This window comes from Camellia sinensis, chromosome 3 (genome assembly GCF_055761805.1).
Source record: "Camellia sinensis isolate YWXY chromosome 3, ASM5576180v1, whole genome shotgun sequence".
Lineage (NCBI taxonomy): Eukaryota > Viridiplantae > Streptophyta > Magnoliopsida > Ericales > Theaceae > Camellia > Camellia sinensis.
In genome coordinates, this window is record NC_138963.1 from 52,517,233 (window position 1) to 52,536,222 (window position 18,990).

General features: G+C 40.8%; 1 protein-coding gene across 1 annotated transcript in view; it reads right to left on the reverse strand.

Annotated features, from left to right (window-relative positions):
* Positions 1–209: 209 nt before the first annotated feature.
* LOC114312210 (calcium-transporting ATPase 4, endoplasmic reticulum-type) overlaps positions 210–18,990 on the reverse strand; it is a 30,363-nt gene continuing 11,582 nt past the window's right edge. Inside the window, exons 5-9 of the mRNA XM_028258414.2 lie at positions 6,272–6,553; positions 5,778–6,155; positions 5,018–5,127; positions 1,584–1,812; positions 210–1,020 (exon numbers count right to left, since the gene is read on the reverse strand). Of these exons, the coding sequence (XP_028114215.2) occupies positions 439–1,020; positions 1,584–1,812; positions 5,018–5,127; positions 5,778–6,155; positions 6,272–6,553 (1,581 nt within the window). The 3' untranslated portion in view covers positions 210–438. The remainder of the gene's footprint in view (positions 1,021–1,583; positions 1,813–5,017; positions 5,128–5,777; positions 6,156–6,271; positions 6,554–18,990) is intronic.

The window sequence follows — 18,990 nt, forward strand, 5'->3', positions numbered from 1 at the left end:
TCAAAGAAAAAAAAGATAGAGATATTTACCAAACCTTTAAATTTAGGAGTTATTTGGAATGTTCTAAATAAGTGCACTTTTTAACTTTTTATAAAATATGAGTTGAGTTTAAAGTGATGTTGTAGAGATGTGAAAAGATTAGTCATGTGTAAATAGAATTTTCCAAACCATTACAAGGGAATGATGATTTCATTCCATATGAGAGCCCATTTAATGAACCAAATAGAGCATAAATGTTTTTAGAACTAAATCCCAAAATCATGGAGTCAAATAAACACTTAAATACATCTCCAAAAATTCTACAGTAAAGCGTTTTACATACCAGTTTTACCAATCTAATTTAATTTTCCAGGTCCAAACTAACCCTAGTTTTTCAACAATAGGGCTATAGACAGACCTGATCAATGGCAGGCTTTCCGAATGACAACCGTCCCCAGATCACTCCTCCTTGTGCTTAGAGAACTTTCTAGAATCTGGTTTTCGGCCTCCACCTGTACATCTTCCTACTAACTTGAGAACCTCATCGATTAAAATCACCGGAAAAGCAACGGCCAACACGAGGAGCCATTCGTTCAGGCTTAAAGGAACAATGCTGAAAACTTGAGCAAGGAAAGGCACATAAAGGATCAAAAAGTGAAGGCCGAATGAAATTGACATGGCCACGAGGAGCCACGGGTTAACCCATGGGGGCATTGTTAAGAGGCTACCATCTTCAGACAGGGCATTAAGGGAATTGAACATCTCGATGGCGACCAAGACGGAGAGGGAAAGAGTCGTTGCTTTTATTTTGCCTGCTTGGAAGTAGTCGCACGGATCTTTAAACTCAATCAATTGAGACCCCGCCTTGAAAGGTGTTGCTGAGAAACCCTCCCAGGAATGGCAACGACCCCAGTCGGCAAGTTGGGAATAGGTGACAAGGCTGTGACCGTCTGCGCTTAGGTCAATGCCGAAGAAAGAGTCGTGAGTGTACCATATGATAAATATTCCCACGGTTGCGATCCCAACATAGAGTCCAATCACCTGCATCCAAATTGATAAATAGTAGCACCGTGGTTGTTAGAAGCTTATGATTTACAATTCGATATGAGTTTCAAGCAAAATGATTCAATTCATGCAATTGAATTTTAAATAGAGTGAATCTTACAATTCGATTCCGATTTATTGCAATTCGGAATATTCAATTTTGTTTGCATAATGCATAAAATGACGCCATTTTCACACACACACACACACACACACACACACACAAAGGAGGAAGAAAAGAGAAGACAAGAAATCAACTAATTATATTGATATTGATATTGATATACAGGATTTTATATACATATACAACTTAATTTAGTTATATTGATATATAATATACAAGATTTTATATACATATACAATTTAATTTAGTTATATTGATATATAATTCATTTAAAATACAATGTGATTTTTATATGTATATATATAAAATTATATATTATGTTAAATAAAGTGAATCTTAGGATACACGATTTGACAACAATGAGTAGCACAACAAATTACTTCAGGTGTCCAACAGATATAAGTTCTTTGAAAGCCAAAGGAGCTAGCTATAATACCAGATAGCGGAATAAAATCCAAGCACTGATTAATGAGTCGTCACTTCTTCGAGGGGGTTTCTTCATAACATCCTTTTCTGGTGGATTAAATCCCAAAGCTGTTGCTGGGGGTCCATCAGTCACAAGATTGACCCACAGAAGCTGAACAGGAATCAGACCCTCTGGAATACCTAGAGCAGCCGTCAAAAATATAGAGGCAACCTCACCAATATTTGATGAGATCATGTACCTGTGATGATGATTAAAACATCAGGATCATTTTCATGGCAATGGCATCATACTGTTAACCTTGTTGCAAGGTTTTCTATAAACTATTGAGTGCAAGGTTGGGGTTGCGAGAGGTCATCTACATTAGCAATGGTCCTTTGTAGTCGTAAGAATTGTACAGATTGATTCACTTCATCATTGGCAAAGCAAATTGTTTTTATTCATTTAAAAACAACAGATTCTCAACCAAAAGGCATGCATACTAAGAAAGTCAAATGGAATGTAACACAAGCATTTCATCATTTCCAGGTGTGTAATGATGATCCCAGTAAAGAGCTATAAGAATGAATGATATCAAATAGCATAAATAGTTAGTTTGTAAATATGGACCATGCCCGCCTCCATATTTAGGGTTGAATCAGATGCCAAGTAACATTATAGAAAACCCATTTCAACATAGACTAATCATAAACGAACCAAGGCTAGGCCAAAAGATACATTAACTTGATGTGGGGTTCATATAAATAACTCCAACCATGTGACAGCACTCGCAGACCATCCAGCACAAGACCAAACCCCACAAAAGACCAGAGAGAACCTAAAATCAAAAGAACTTTATAGCCTACAGTAACCACACTTTAGCAGTGTGTAGACCTCTCAGAACTGCTACAAGAGAGTGTGAACTGGAAAAATAAAAGCAACACCCAAGAAAATGTTTTAAAATCCAATAAAACAAAGGGAAAAAATAAAATGATCATAGAGGTATGGGGTGGGAAAAGAGGGCAGTGGCAGAAGCTGTTTACAAATTGGGTACGAGGATCAGGATTGGCTGGCTACCTAAGTAGGAGTATCATATAGGATTAGTATGGAAAAGTACCACGTGAGCATAAGAAAATATACCGCATCTAAACTTGACAATTCAACTTGAAATTCCCCAGGGCAAGATGCATGGGGATGATACCTCAAAGCTAGGAAACATGGATACTTCAATAAACATGCCATATCCGTAACGGGTACTTACCGGCATATGATACTTTGTATGGTACTTCTACATACGTACCAGGTACATGAAACACGTATCCAAATTTTTTCTTCTTAATTTTGGCATACCTAGACGTACCTAATATAAACCCAAGCCGTACCATATCTTAATCAAAACAATATTTTCTTCTACTAAAGAGATAAAATTCATTTTACTAGATTGCTTTTTTATTTTTAGTTTTATACTTAGCATGATTTTCATATTAAGCTATGGTTTGTAAGTTATTTAATATAATGACGTTTAATTTTAATTTATACCTTTACTTTTGGCATTAAATGTTAATTGTAGGTTGGATCTTAACAAATTAAACCATTTGATCAATTTATACATTATTCTAAATTAGAAATAAACATTTTGTTACAAATTTACCAAGCCGTACACATACCCTACTTTTTTAAAATTTTAACGTATTGACGTATCCATATCGTACCAGTATCCGTACCCGTACCTGTACCTCATAGCCTCAAAGACCCAGATCCACATTGCTAAAGACCATAGCGGTTCAACAGCAAATTATGGCAGGCTGGGAGATACAGGTTCACGTTGGAACTGAACACACATTTTTTCTCTCTCTTCTTGATCTCTTCTTGATGTAGAATTTTCATTTTCAGGAAATTAGTCCTGGTTCAAGTGAGTAGTACACCTAGGATGTGTTACCATGGAGGTAAGACTTTTGAGCAGTTGGCTGCTGGTAAAGTCCTTTGGGAAGTTAAATCTTAGGTTACAGTTATCTTCTTCACTTGAGCCATTTTGGAGTCCCATACTCCTAAGGTGGCTTTCTTTGTCTAGGCAAACAGGTGCTGGTAACATTTCAACAGGCATCCTGATACATGTCTAGAAGAGATTTGGATGCGGAAAACAGCTTTCTCATTTGCTGTCCATAGGGCAATAAGTTGTGGTCTCTCTTTCACTCTCAGTTCACAATCTGTCAATTTACACCCTGCTCGTTGGCCAATCCTTTTAAAGGTTGGTGGTGCAGCATCTTGCTGTCACCATTTTGTTGGAAGTAGTCCTAGTTCCTGTTGTGCAGTGTGTAAGAGAGAAGCTGCACAATAGATTGATGTTTGAAAAATCAAAGCTTTGAGATAATTAACTGGCCACTATGGTAGTTGAGGTTTCATTCTAATGCATATCTTCTGAGGGAGATCACTGCCCATAGTTTGTGGATCTGTCCTTCATTCCCTTTCACCTGTTACCTACCACTTTTGGATTATTCAGCTTTTGTACCTGTTATGTTCGTGAATATTGCCTCCATTCTCTTTGCAGATATAATTCTTTGACTAAAATATCTTAGAAGATAAAGAAACAAAAAAGAAACAAAGGATTAAAGAAAGATATTTTTTTAAAAGCTAGTATGACAAACCTGTGTTACCAGAAAACACTAATACCCTAGTGAACTACGTATTGGTACACACGTTCCGAAATATAGTACACTTTCGTTCCAAAATGATAAATTTTAATGATCTAAAGCGATCCTAAAAGTTTTTTCCAATATATTTTTACCTTAGGAGGAATAAAAATCAAATATAACGAACAAAAAATTAAGGTGACTTAAGTTTTGACAAGACAAAAACATAAAAAATGGAAATATATATATTTTATTAGATGCCTAATAGTTAAAATAAATTTACTATAGAAGTACGTTAAATTCTTCAGTGTAATACATACAAGTCTACCCTTATTATACCACATTTTAGAGCATGTAACGTACCACGTTCCCGTTTCTGTTCCACATACTGGAACAATCCATGTCCGAGTAACATAGCCACAAACATATGGTCAAACATATGGGCGAGTACACAGAAGACCTTACTTATAGGAAGACTAAAGGCAAAGACAACCTTATCAGTAAAGCTGAGAATTGTTTCACATAGCTTATCCAGGTTTTTCAAACCATAAGCAATTTATATATATATATATATATATTGATAAATAGCCATAAGCAATTTATATGTAAACATATGTATAAAATTAATGTCGGTGTATATGTCTGTAAACATATATTTTGCTTTTTGGTCGATCATTCCCATTCTAGTGATCGATCATGTTCTCACAAGAGAAAAATACGCAGACTTATGGCAAAGTAGACCAAAATAAGTACTTCTAGATTAAAACCTAAAAGCATCAACCCAGTCCCATAGTGGAATTTGGTAAAAGCTACGAAAAACATGGTAGAGAAATAGACCTGATAAAGGCCTTCATATTATTGTAAATAGATCTGCCTTCACCTACAGCAGCAACAATTGTACTGAAATTGTCATCTGCTAAAACCATGTCAGAAGCTTCCTTTGCAACCTAGAACAAGATACACTGAAAATAAGTAATGACAAGACAAAAAACTTCAAGTGATCTAATGGTAGCACCAATTTCAAAATGAGGAAAGAATTTAAAAATGGCTTGGTCAAGTGCAACATAAGACCAAAACTACACAAATAATGAAGGTCCTAAAAGGACAAGAGACGGAAAATCATAAAGGTTTTTAATGGTTGAAAAAGGCCTAATGTTTTTTAGAGGCACAACTGACTGACCCCAAAATGGACACACATACAAACATAACGTCACTCCAAACATTTAGATTTCATGTGAATATGATTAACGTTAGATTGTATTTTTTAAAAATTATTTGAGAACACCTCCACCAGGCTTCTTGCATGCATTCAGAGCCACTGAAACATTTTTGCAACTATGACTTAAAATGTATTAAGAAGCAGATGATGACTGCACCTAATCCTCAACACGTCAGGAAACCAACGGAAGTTCATTAAAAATTAGCAATGCTCAATACCAAAATAAGGTTTAAAATTTGTTTACCATCAAAAGTCATACAAAATGAAAGTGTATATGGTAAAACATTTCTTCTGTTTTCTAATTCAATATACTCTACAATACCATCTTTGCATTAAAATGTAATACATTAACACTAACGAGAAAACAAAAATAAATACCTCAGTTCCAGCAATGCCCATTGCAATTCCAATATCAGCTAATTTCAAGGCAGGTGCATCATTCACCCCATCTCCAGTCATTGCAACTACTTCACCATCTTCTTTGAGTGTTCTGACTATTTCTTGTTTATGCCTTGGTTCAGCCCTAGAGAACAGCAGGCCTCCGCTTTGCCTTAGATGACTTTTGGGGTCAGGAAGATCCATAAACTCTCTCCCTGTTAAGCTTTTAGAACTAATGTCCTCATGTGGTCCAAATACACCTATCTCGCGACATATAGCTTCAGCTGTATTCTTGTTATCTCCTGTAATAACCATTACTTGAATGCCAGCTGTTCTGCAGTCCTCGATGGCTTGGCGGACCTCTTTCCGAGGTGGATCCTTTGACAAAATAAAATTAAGTTAATACACCTTCATTTCTTCAAGCGTACTAGGAACACTTAACAAATGAAAATACTAATGTGTTTGAGGGATGACAAGCAAATGTGCCAACTCACTCTTAGGCCAGCCAAGCCAACAAAAGTGAGTTTACTCTCAATTGCAGAATAGTTAGATGGATTAAGTAAAAGCTCATGTGCTGGATGGTCTTCATCACCATTATATGTAGCAAACTCACGGAGGTCCTCCTTGTAGGCAAAACCCAAACAACGTAATGCACTTGAGGACATTTCATGCAGGCTTTGTAAAATAATATCCCTCGAAGTTTGATTCAGTTCTACAATAGAACCATCAAGCAATTGAACAAAAGAGCTTCGTTCCAACACATATTCTACTGCACCCTGCCACAATGAAGCACCTGTTCATTAGTCCCGTGAATGCCTCTATGAAACAAATTGGATTAAAACAGAAGGATGGAAAACAAACATTCTGTTGAAAAAATATGCATGTTGACCTCCACTGTGGGATTTTCAATGATGAGAACATAAATTTTGCAACACAGACGAAAAAATATTGACACACATTAAGGTCCAATGTTTAGTCATTATGTCTAACTAATTCTTGTGAGGTATAGGCATTGAACAAAACACCATAAGATAATTTAATGGCAGATAAACAGAATCTTCTAAAAAAGTGAATCAGAAAGATCAGCTAACAAGTCTTTGACAAGGTATACTTTCATGAATGCAGCAACTCCAAATAATCACTTCTAAAATGCAATCCAGAAACTCAGAACATATCCAAAAATGCACTTATCAGATAAAGACTGACACCCAAAAATCAAAATAAAGTGAACCCATAAACTTACATGTCAGTCTGCATTTATTGTTGATGAAACGATGAAGATAAAAATTGGACTTCATCATTGCTACAACTTGTGAAAAAACAGCAAGTCCAAGAAAGCTCATGTTTTATGGAAGGAAAAGGCTATCATGAGATCAGAGCCCCTATTTTCTGGTTCAATCATGCATAAGCGTCCTATATCTAATTAAGCACCATAGGGTGATCAAACCATCAAATTTTCACATCAAAATTTGATTTGATATGACAAAAAAAAAAAAAAAATTTCTACTTAGACCCAGTTTGATCCTATTCACTCTGTGACCATGTGTGTTCTCTAGCCTAGGTGGACCAATTAAAAGGAGATTTTGTGTATAAATCATGACCTTGACCCTATGAAGCACCGACACTTCAAAACCAGTGTCATATCCATGTCAAACACACGGACACTTCGGTGACACGTATGAGACACACCACACAGTGTGTCCCCTTATTTAATTAATTTATTTTTAGGAGACACTAAGGACATGCCAAATTGTCTTTTCTCCCATTTTATTTAGTGCTTTTGACAAATATCGAATATTTATTACTTTTTCCTTAGATTTAAAGGAAAATTACATATATACCCCCTGAGATTTAATTAAAATACGAATCGCCCCTTATGGTTTTGAAAATTACTGTAGAGGGTTCAAGGTTAGAGAGGTGATTAGAGGGGCAAGACTATGCTGATGGTCCAATAATAATAATGGGAGTGGCTTGAGAATGAACAGCAACAACTGTCTGGGAATTAAAGAGTGTGTAGCTGGGTGAGGGTGAAGCAAGTGGCTCAAGAAGAAGTGTATGGCAGTACCAAATTGGGCAGCATCTCCCTTAAATCTCCAAAATTCCTCCTCTAAACCTTGGGAAATGGGTCATATTTATAGGCTTTTCCTTGGTGCCAAGAAGACACCAAGTGGCCAAATAGAGAGAAGACGTGTCCCAGAGGATCACATGGAATATTCTGTCTCGCGCCACCAAGCTAAAGGTGCCACGTGTCCCTCTGTATGTACTGTGTACTATCTGTTTGCCTCCGCAACTACCTTTTTAAAGCCTCAGCAAGTGTAGTTGCGACGAGAGTGTTTGGCACTACAACTCCCTTTTGAGCCTCAGCAAGTGTAGTTACAACGAGAGTACTTGCACTTTCCTTCTCAGCTTGAACCTCAGCAAGTACACTTGCAGCGGTGAACCTTACCGCTGCACTGGCCTTCTCAATTCTACTTGGCCAGTACATGCATTCTCAGGACTCCATTAGTCTGCTATCGACTATGTTCGTGCTTACCTCAGCGAAACCTCCACCCTTAAACCACCTAACCACAAACTCCCCAGCTTCCCAGGGCGAAGGCCACAGCCAAGCCTACTATCAGCCATGCTGTGCCTTAATACCAAGCCCAAGGGGGCTTCCGCCTGTGCGACTAAGGCAAGTCCATGAGCTGGGTAAGGAAAAGGGAGTCCCTTATGTTCAAGCTACCCTGCTCCCATCTTCACGGGGTTGCCGCAGTAAACTAGTATTTCTGGGCCTGCTATCAGCTCCCACCAGTAAGTCTTGGGGCCTGCTATCAGGGCCACGTTAAATGAACTGTGGGGCTTGCTATCAGCCCTAGGCCATTAATGCCTTGGGGCTTGCTGTCGGCGCCAGGCATTAGCCTCTGCTTGCGGGGGGCAAGCCTCTCTCAAAGACTGCTATCACCTTGGTAGAATATTCCCTCTGCAACTTAGTTGTTGTAGTAGTAGTTGCTGCGGGAATCGTTTCCCGCGGCAAGTCCAGACAGCATGACCGAAGATATTGGAGATGGCAGCGCCGACAGAATGCCTCTGCATCTTGGGCGTTGCAAGTGTTGCCTCAGCAACCTAGTTGCCTCAGTCATACCTTTCCCTCGACAACTCTAGGTGATCGTAACACCGACATTACTTGGAACGGCGACGGCACCGAAGATACTTAGAATGGCGACGCTGAGACAAAGTGCCTCAACAACTTTGCCGCTGCACATGTCCCCTCAACAACTTCCAATGACAGCAGAGCCAAAGTTAATAGGGATGGCGGCGCTGAGACAAAGTGCCTCAGCAACTCTACCATTGCACATGTCTCCTCGACAACTTCCAATGACGGCAGAGCCGAAGTTAATAGGAATGGTGGTGCTGAGACAAAGTGCCTCAGCAACTCTACCGCTGTACATGTGGCCTCTGCAACTTGACTTGGGCATTTTTCCTCGCGGAGTCCATACTTGATTTGGGTTTTAATTTCTAAACCCTCTACATTTTGCCCTCTGCGCGTGTGGGAGACACGCTCCTTGTTTCCCGCGCGGGCATGACATCAGCGGGCAACCCAAGGGTTGCGTCAGTTCTAAAAAGGTAGCTTTTTGATTGCCAGGTCATAATGGACCTAAGGCAATGTGCTCGTCTCCCCTTTTCTGATTTTCTTTATAAATAATGCCCTTGGGTCCACCGGTCCCCCACTTCTTCCCAACACACCTTTCTGTCTCCTTTGTCTTCTTCTCTCCTTTGCCTCCTCTTTCCAAAGCTTTTGACTTTCTTTATTCCCTTTCATAGCCAGCACGAGGTTTCTTGCTGACAGGGCTGTCCCACCCACTACTGAGTGGAGGCGGGCCCCTTACTTCGGAGGGTTGGCCGACCCCTTCTGGAAGGCGGTTGATTCCTTTGTTCCTAGCACCCCTTCTCTAGAAGAGCCTCTGTCTCCTTTCGGGGAGGCCACCTTAGAAGATACGGACATGGTGAACCCGATTTCTGTGCTGCGGTTTGTTAAAACCTACCATCACTTACTCCACCTACTACACCTAACACCACCTACTACCACCTACTACACACCTACCACTACCACCTACTCCACTACATCTCCTATATAAGGAGCCCCTCACCATTTGTAAAATATAACATATATCAATCAATAATACATCAATTTTAACATGGTATCAGAGCAAGGTTGAGAACCTAGTAATTCCGCTTCACCGGCGGGTGGCAGCCTCGCCTTGGCCGCCCGCCGGACCTCAACCTATTCCGCTTATTTTCTACACATACCTTCCCATCATTGCCCAAATCCTCCCTCTCTGGTTTCTGACCAACAATGACGAAGCCATATTTTCTTCTCTTTCTCATACTCCTCAATTTCTCTCTCCTCAAAGCTTCAAACCCAGACATAGAGCCATTAATAGAGTTCAAAGGAGCTTCAGACCCATTCAACAAGCTCAACACATGGAACCAATCCACAGATCCTTGCTCTTGGTATGGCGTCTCGTGTCACCAAAACCGAGTCTCGCGACTCGTTCTCGAAGGCCTAGACCTCCACGGTACATTCCCTCCTGACCTCAAAGCCGTACTCTCAGCAGGCTCTCCTGATCCGAGTCACAATCCTCGGCCTCGTCTACGTCCTTGCCTTCATTAGTCGTCTCTTCAGCGTCCTCCGCTACGAGAGCATGATCCACGAGTTCGATCCCTACTTCAATTACAGGACCACTCTGTTCCTGACCGAGACGGGCTTTTACGAGTTCTGGAACTGGTTCGATTCCGAGAGCTGGTACCCTCTAGGTCGCATCATCGGCGGCACTCTCTACCCGGGTCTCATGGTCACTGCCGCTCTAATCTACTGGCCTATCAAGTTCCTCCGATTCACCGTCCACATCCGCGAGGTCCGCTCTGGTCGGCTTCTGCGACTCGTCCTTGGGACCCACTCCTGGTTGATGCTGGCTTAGTCCGAGCCTTCTTCGTCGCCCAAATTTTAGTACTCTGTTTCCTTCACCATTTTTCCGTAAGAGAGAATAAGATCAAAGTGAAGCTGATACAGAAAGAGAGGCAAAAAAAGGTGGGTTACGCGTGGAGAGAGAGAGAGAGAAAGGGGCACACCCAATTCACTTTTCTTTTTTAATCACACCCATTCACCGCCCAAATTTTATTTTTTATTATAAAACTTAATTGGTGCTCTATTTTTATTCATTATTATATATTCATCATCACCATGCTTATCATTTCATCACTATCTCCATATTTTTTTTATTATTCGATTCCCTTACTTTTTCAAAAAAAAAAAAAAAAAAAAAAACATTCATCATGCACACCAAACTCATTTTATTCATATCGGGACTCACCCCGATCACCATTTTACATCCAAAAAAAAAAAAAAAAAACAAACAAACAAACAAACAAAACAACATACATAAATCAATAATACATCATTATTTTTTGATGTTGTGAGAACTAATGGTTCGTATTATTTTTTTATTGATCTCCTCCTTCAACCAAAGAGAGCACCCATCCTGAGAGAGCACATGCATATGTGTGTTGTTTTTTCTCTCTCCCATGTGACCCACTCTCCAACCTATACTTTTTCTTTTTCATTACACTCCTGTTCCCCATTCCACTTTCTTTTCCTCTTTTTTTATATTTATTTTACTCCATCGTTTGAAAAGAAACCGAAACATCCACTGGTTTGCACACCCATCCACAAATATTTTTATCTATTTTTTTTTATCCATTGTTTTATTTTATTTTATTTTTATTCTTAAACCAAACCACAACATTCCTTTTATCACCGACTCCCTCACCACAAAATAGAATTTTTATTTATTTATCTTCTCTTTTTGTGTTCCATTTTTCCAAAAAAATAAATAAATAAATAAATAAATAAATAAATAAAAAATCCACCCACATGGCATGTCCCTCAACCTTTTGACAAGTTATTTTTCTTTTTCTTCTTATCCCCGTATTTATCATTTTCGTTTTTCCTATATATCTATATATTACCAAAAAAAACAAAAAACAAAAAAAACAAATTTAGCTTTGCACACCAAACCATATTTTATTCATCTCAGGGATCAACCCCGATCACAATTTTACACAAAAAAAAAAAAAAAAACAAAAAAAAACCAAAACAAACCAAAACACAATACCCAAAGATTTGTTTTCTTTTCTGCCGACGGCCACCCACCGACCTCACTCCTTCGCCTATTCCGCCGGATCTCAACCAATTCAACCCTCCATCTCCCTCTCGGCACCTCACTTTCTCTGAGCATGATTACATACCTCCTGCAAACGATTAGCACTGGTTTCAACAGTAGCAGTTTTGTTAATCCCAACCTCATAACACCTGACAATGAACTTCTCCTTATAGGAGAGGCCGTCGCCGGTCAAGCTCCCAAGGCGGAGACGACAAAACGGGCGCGCAAGCCAATGTGGTGACGCGCCTCGCCATCATGTCCGGCACATCTTTTTATGACTTGGGCTCGCCTTTTGATGGCACGCCTTTTTATGGATTGGGCACGCCTTTTGATGGCACGCCTTTTGAAAGATTGGGCACACCTTTTGAGGGTGCGACTTTTTGAGGGTCCGACAAGACTCAGTAAACTGTCCCGACATTGATTCCGGTTAGCTCCTTCATGGATCCGACAAGACTCTGTAAACTGTCCCGACATTGATTCCGGTTCGCTCCTTCATGGGTCCGACAAGACTCTGTAAACTGTCCCGACATTGATTTCGGTTAGCTCCTTCATGGGTCCGACAAGACTCTGTAAACTGTCCCGACATTGATTCCGGTTAGTTTCTACAAGGGTCCAGCAAGACTCCGTAAACTGTCACAACAACTGTCACAACATTGTCAGCTACAACGGTCCGACATGACCCCATTAACTGTCTTCTACATCGGTCTGCCATAACCATACAGTCTTCTACAACGGTCTAACACAACCATACAGTGTCTCCTATCCATTTTTTATTTTTCAGATTATTTTCTTGTTTTGTTACTCTCTCCAAACTCAAGTTGGTTAGTTCCTATCCCCCTTGAGTTTGCGGGGGGCTGTTAAAACCTACCATCACTTACTCCACCTACTACACCTACCACCACCTACTACCACCTACTACACACCTATCACTACCACCTACTCCACTACATCTCCTATATAAGGAGCCCCTCACCATTTGTAAAATATAACATATATCAATCAATAATACATCAATTTTAACACGGTTTTGTGTGGAGCGTGGCGACTTTCCGCATTCTTACATCTATTATCATACTCATTCAGGTCCTCCAGCAGATTGGTCCCTTTGGGTCGACGACGTCATGGTAGATGGTGGTTTCGAGCAACGCCTGCGTGATGTTCGCCTCTTCAATGCCATCTTGATCTCGAGGGAGTTGTCTGTGCGTAAGGTGCAAACCAACACTGACATGATTGTCTCCCGTTGGAGTCGTGACACCCACACTTTTGTCTTGGCATAGGAGGAGGTGACCCCAACCCTGGAAGACGTCGTTGTTCTCTTGCGCCTCAGCACCTGTGGAGATCAGCCCTTTCACCCAGTGTCTCTGACCCCTGCAGAGCAAGTCACCGTCACTGCTCTTCAAACCGCCTTTCGGGAGGCACAGAAGTTTGGTTCATGGTATAGTCTTAGAACCAGGAAACTGCTCTAGGAGAGGCCTAAGAGGGATAAGACCACATATCTCTCTTGGTTAAAGCACTTCTTCAAGCACCTGCAGCCAGTGGTAGGTGACGTTACTGAGGAGAATCGCAACTCCATAGTTGGGCCGGGCTACCGAGGCGACTTGTACTTGGCTGCATTTGTGAGTTATTTCATTTCCTTCTTTGTCTTGCCCAGTAACCCCGCCGAAAGCATCAATCCTCTAGTATTTCCCTTCGCCGTGAAGCTTTGCAACGGTAATCAAATTCCTCTGGCTCCCCACTTTCTGGGTAACTTATATTTTCGTCTTGACCTCATCCATTCAGACATGGAGCGATCCATGGGTCACTATGACGTGTGGAGCTTTATGCATACCCTGTTCCTGACTGCCTTCTTCTATGAGAGATTTCCTGCCATGGGCCCCATCCCTAGAGAACATGAACCCTTCATTACTGATGAAATCTTTGATGCAGAGGGCCACCCTATCCTAGATGTAGAGGGTCAGCCTATCACGAGGCAGTCAGTCCTTTCCTCGCATCTCTCGGTGGTCTGGCCTTGGCACCAATAGGCCCTTTTCAGACTCTGTTGATCATATGGAGGAGTGCGTCTTCCGCCCTTTCACTCAGCCTCTCCTAGGCATTTCTGTTGTCCCCTTTTATTTTTCAGAAGCCCGCCACGTTGATTTCTCTCTCGACAGCATCCAAGCTAATTCTCTCCTTATTGCTACCATGATTCGCCCCAGATTCTTGCTTGTGTGGAATAAAGAAGGTACGTCCAGCATCGTTTACCGACCGGACAGGGTCCTTATGCAATTCGGGATGGACCAGGGCGTTCCAGATGCTCACCCACCTCAGACTGATTTCCACAGGAGTTTTCAGCGATTCATTCGTGACTACGCCGCTCTACTTATGGAGGGCCTTGGAGTCATGGAGCTTCTTTCACTTGGAAGAAAGGGTGCCTGTACTCCTAACAATAGGCTATTCTGGCACCGCAATCTCAATTCTTTCTTCAATTTTTGCAACAGTGCCTCGGTCGTCCCCGCAGTAGAACCTATTTCGCAGCCCGATTTGTCCCTTCGGCTACCTTCTAGCCGAGGGAAACAATCCAGCATATTCTGCCACTTCAAGCTTCTGTCCTCGCACGTTGTGGAGGAGCCTCATCCTTCTGGGGCAATGTCTGTTCAACCCTTGTAAACTGCTCCCCCTGAAGTGAGTGCAACAGTACGCATGACCTGTTCCAGGCTAAAGGTAGCCCAAGCAATAGCGGCATCAATTCCCGAGGCACATGCCTCACCCAACAGAAAGAGGCTCCGAAAGGGATGCATATTTAGACAAGTATTTTTTTGTATTATCTCCTTGCACTTATCATGTTTACTACAATAACCGCATGATCTTCCTCTTCTTTTAGGGGCCACAGAACATACTACCCTCTGGTCCAGGGAGTTCTTCTACTACCATTGGCATTTCTTCAGACTCAGACAACGATGACAACTTCCCCATTGCGACTAGGGTAACAAAATTCAGGACTCGCAGGACAGTTCTTCCAGATGTTGAAGAAGAACCAATTGTGGGAGGTGATTCGACCGCTAAGGCCGAGGCAGAGCCAGAGCCAATTGTGGAGACTGCGGACAATGTGCAAGTTCCCCCTGCTACGGAAGTTATAGTGGGTGATATAGCCACTGAGGGTTCAGAGCCTCTTCATCCTTCTAACTCTATGCACTCTGGCCGTTCCTCTGTTGGCAGGGATGACTTTGTACTTGAGACCCCTAGAGAAGATCGTGGCTTGAGAGAGCCGCTGCAAGTTGTGCCACCTATCTTTGGAGCTGCATCTGGTGGTTCCTCTCAATCTACTGAGTCCCCGCTAATTTAGCGAACTCCACTTCCAGACATTCAAGCGGCTGGAGAGAGTGCAAGTGCAACGGCTGCTTCTACTGTCCCTGCTGTGACCCCTCTGGACTTAGACAGACTTGCAGAGGTAGCTCTCACTTTATCCGCCCACACTGTTACTACTGCTGCTGGGGACTCTGACCCAGTTGCTTCGGCGACTTCTGAACAGCTGGTAGACTTATACCCCACTCATTTTCCAGAGGTGCCAGCTGACCTTGGGGATGTCTCGTGATCTTTATACTGGGATGGACACCACTGTTGTTCCAGACCTGAATGTTGAGATAGACGACCTTTTTTCGAAGCGACGCAACGGTGCAGGCAGTTTTGGTCTTTCTCGTGAGGCCAGTTCACTCGGTCGTCAGCTAACGTCTACCCACTCTATTGCCGCTGGGCTATCTTCAGGGGGAGGTGCACCGCCCTAAGACTTTCAGTTGCTCCGTTAGCCTCCCCCCAGTGATTGAAGCAGGCGATGGTGTGAGAGTCTCCCCGGCCCCCAGAGAAAGTATCCTTCCTAAGTTACTGGGTTTCCTCCGAAGCTGCTGCAACCCTTGCTCGTATCCAGACACTGCATCCGGACACCTTTACCGCCTTTAATGTCCCTGGGTCAATAGTTCAGACGACACTGCTGAAGTCACTTGCTGGCTTTATTCGTGATCTTGCCACCAAGCAGATCCTGACCACTCCCAGCAAGTTCGTGGAGAGTGCCGAGGCCAATCTGAGTGGCTTTGAGAGAAGTAGTTTTAACCTATCATGGATGAAGGCCAGGCTTCAGACAGTTGATGGCTTCCTCGAGCATGCCGACATCGTGGCGATTATCGCGTCTCTAGAGGAGACCATTAAGGAATGTAAGGGTGCCCTGGAGCAGCACCGACAGAACCTGGCTCGGCTCAAGGAGAAGGATTTGGCATTGGTTTCCCAATTGCCTCAAGATGTGACTCTGATGGACTCCCTCTTGAAGGGTTTGATTTGATTTGATGTAGCTCTGTGACTTCATTATGATTTCTTTCGTTTCTCTTTATTTTGTTATTGCATCGCACTTGGTGCGCTCTTTTCTTTTCTTTTTTTTTTTTTTTTTTTTTTTTTGTCGCAACTTCTTTTTCAAACACTGTAATCATATTCTGGAAGTTTGATTTTTTTTAATGAAAAGTATGGATGCTTGGTAGTACTCTTGAGTTTCATTTCATTGCTTCCCTTACATTACTTTCACATAACTTCTAAAGATAAGGCAAGCTCTTTATAAGTGCAAAATTTCATTACAACTAAGCTTTCACAAGGATAAACTTTCACAAAGTCTAGAAAACCTTCCTCACACTAAATGTATATGAGAGTAACGTGTTTACTAAGGCTTAGTTTGGCAACATAGTTTTTAGTCACTTTTTTTGGTTAGTAGCAAAAGCTAAAAGTTGGCTTTTTAGCTTTTTTTTCATTTGGGAAGTTGGTTTTTAGCCAACGGTGAAATTATAATTTTACCCCTTATGGGTCAAAATGTGTTACATAGGTGAAGTTGTAAATATTTTAAATAAATAGGGGTAGTTTGGTCATTTTATTATGATTTGACATCATAAACAAATATTAATCAAAAAAGTCAAAAGTCACTTTTTACCAACTTCCCAAATCATTTGTCTAAAAAAGTCAAAAGCTTGGTTAAAAGCCAAAAAGTCACTTTTTACCATCTTCCCAAAACAACCCTAAGTGTATGACCCTTTTTTTACACTTTGCTTTAGAAGTATTAACAAAGAAACTTACAACTCTTTTCAAAATAAATTAAGGAAAATATTCTTTGACATACTTGGCATTGATAGAGCCAGTTATGAATCTATCATCTACTCTTGTCAACTTATAGTACCAGTTGCTGCTTGCCTCAACAACTTTGTAAGGCCCTTCCCATCTGGGTGAGAACTTAGGGATTGGTTGCCCCCGCATGACTGCATCCACTGTTTTCCATACTAAGTCTCCTTTCTTGAACTTTCTGTGTTGAACAGATTGATTGTAGGCACGGGCTATGGATTGATGATACTTTTCCATTGCCCGCGAGGCCCGATCTCTTCTTTCTTCAGCTGCCTCTATGTCATTCTTCCTGTTGTCTGGAACTAAGGGTGTGTTTGATTGGGGGGATAAAGGGGGGTTATTACTGTGCGGATTGTAATTCGGGACAATCATCCAATCCGATGTTTGTTTTTTTTTTAGTCCGGCGGACATGGAGTCCGACCGGACTCCTTATCCCCCATATGGGGGATTATACTATCCTTAGAGAGAGGGTGGGCGGGATTATTTACTGTTGGGATTAGGTGATGAAATGACCATTTTGACCCTCTACTATTTAATTATGTATTATATTTAGTAAAATTTAATAAAATTTAAATGTCTCAATTTAAAAATAAAATAATTTTATTTAACTTTTCATTGATATTTTATTTTTATTTTTTTTTAAATAATTTTTTATAGATATTTTATTGATGTTTAATTTTAAAATTTTGTTTATATTTTATTTAATTTCATTATTTAAATGTTAATAGATGTTTTATTTAATTTCATTGTTTAATTATTATTATTTTTAAAAAAAAATTATTTAAAATTTTAATTAAAAAAATAACATATATTTTTATTGATATTTTATTTATTTAATTTTAAAAAATAAATTTATTTAATTGCGTAAAAAATAAAATAAAATAAAATTTTATTTAATCTAGCTAAAAATAATTAAAATATTAAAGATATGTTTAATATTGCTATTACTTAGTACATAATTGAAAAAGGGTAAAATAGTCTTTTGTTCATTTATCCTATCCAGTCCGTCCAACCAAACGTTGGATTGATTAAAAATAGTCCTTTCCAGACATCTAATCCCATGAAAAAACAAACACAGGATACATATCCAATCCAACCAAATAGTCCGGGGGATTCACAGTCCCAGGACTCAAGTCCGATGGATTCTAATCCCCTCTTATCCAGTCCGTCCAATCAAACACACCCTAAGTGCGCTGACATAGCCATTCTTGCTGAAGGTACTGCCAACTCAACTGGTAACACAACTTCAGACCCATATACTAAGGAAAATGGGGTTGCCTGAGTTGGCTTCCTCTTTGATGTTCTATACACCAAAAGTGCTACAGGGAGTTGCTCAGACCATGTGCCTCCTGCTTCATCCATCATCTTACTCAGTATTCGGATGAGGGTTTTGTTGGTCGCCTCAGCTTGTCCGTTCCCTTGGGGATAATATGGACTAGACTTATGATGCTTAATTTGGTAGGCATCCAGTAGTTTTCCCACATGGCGATTTACAAAAAGAGTTCCATTGTCATACAACATCACTTTGGGTATGCCAAACCTGCAGATTATGTTCTCTCCGATGAAGTTGGCTACTCCTGTCTCATCTGCCTTCCTCATTGGTATAGCCTCTACCCACTTGGTGCTAACTTCGTTGCTGCGAGTATCCATCTGTATCCTTTGGACTATTGCACTATAGGACCTACCAAGTCAAATGCCCAAGTATGGAACGAATAAGGAGTCTTGATGTTGTGCAATTCAACCGTCGGTGCATGTATCAAATTCCAAACTTTTGATAGGACTGGCATCTCCTCACAAAGTTTTTAGCATCTTCTTCCATTGTTGGCCAATAGTAGCCGAGATGAATGAGATGTCCATATAGCCGTTGTCCCCCTTGATGCTCTGTC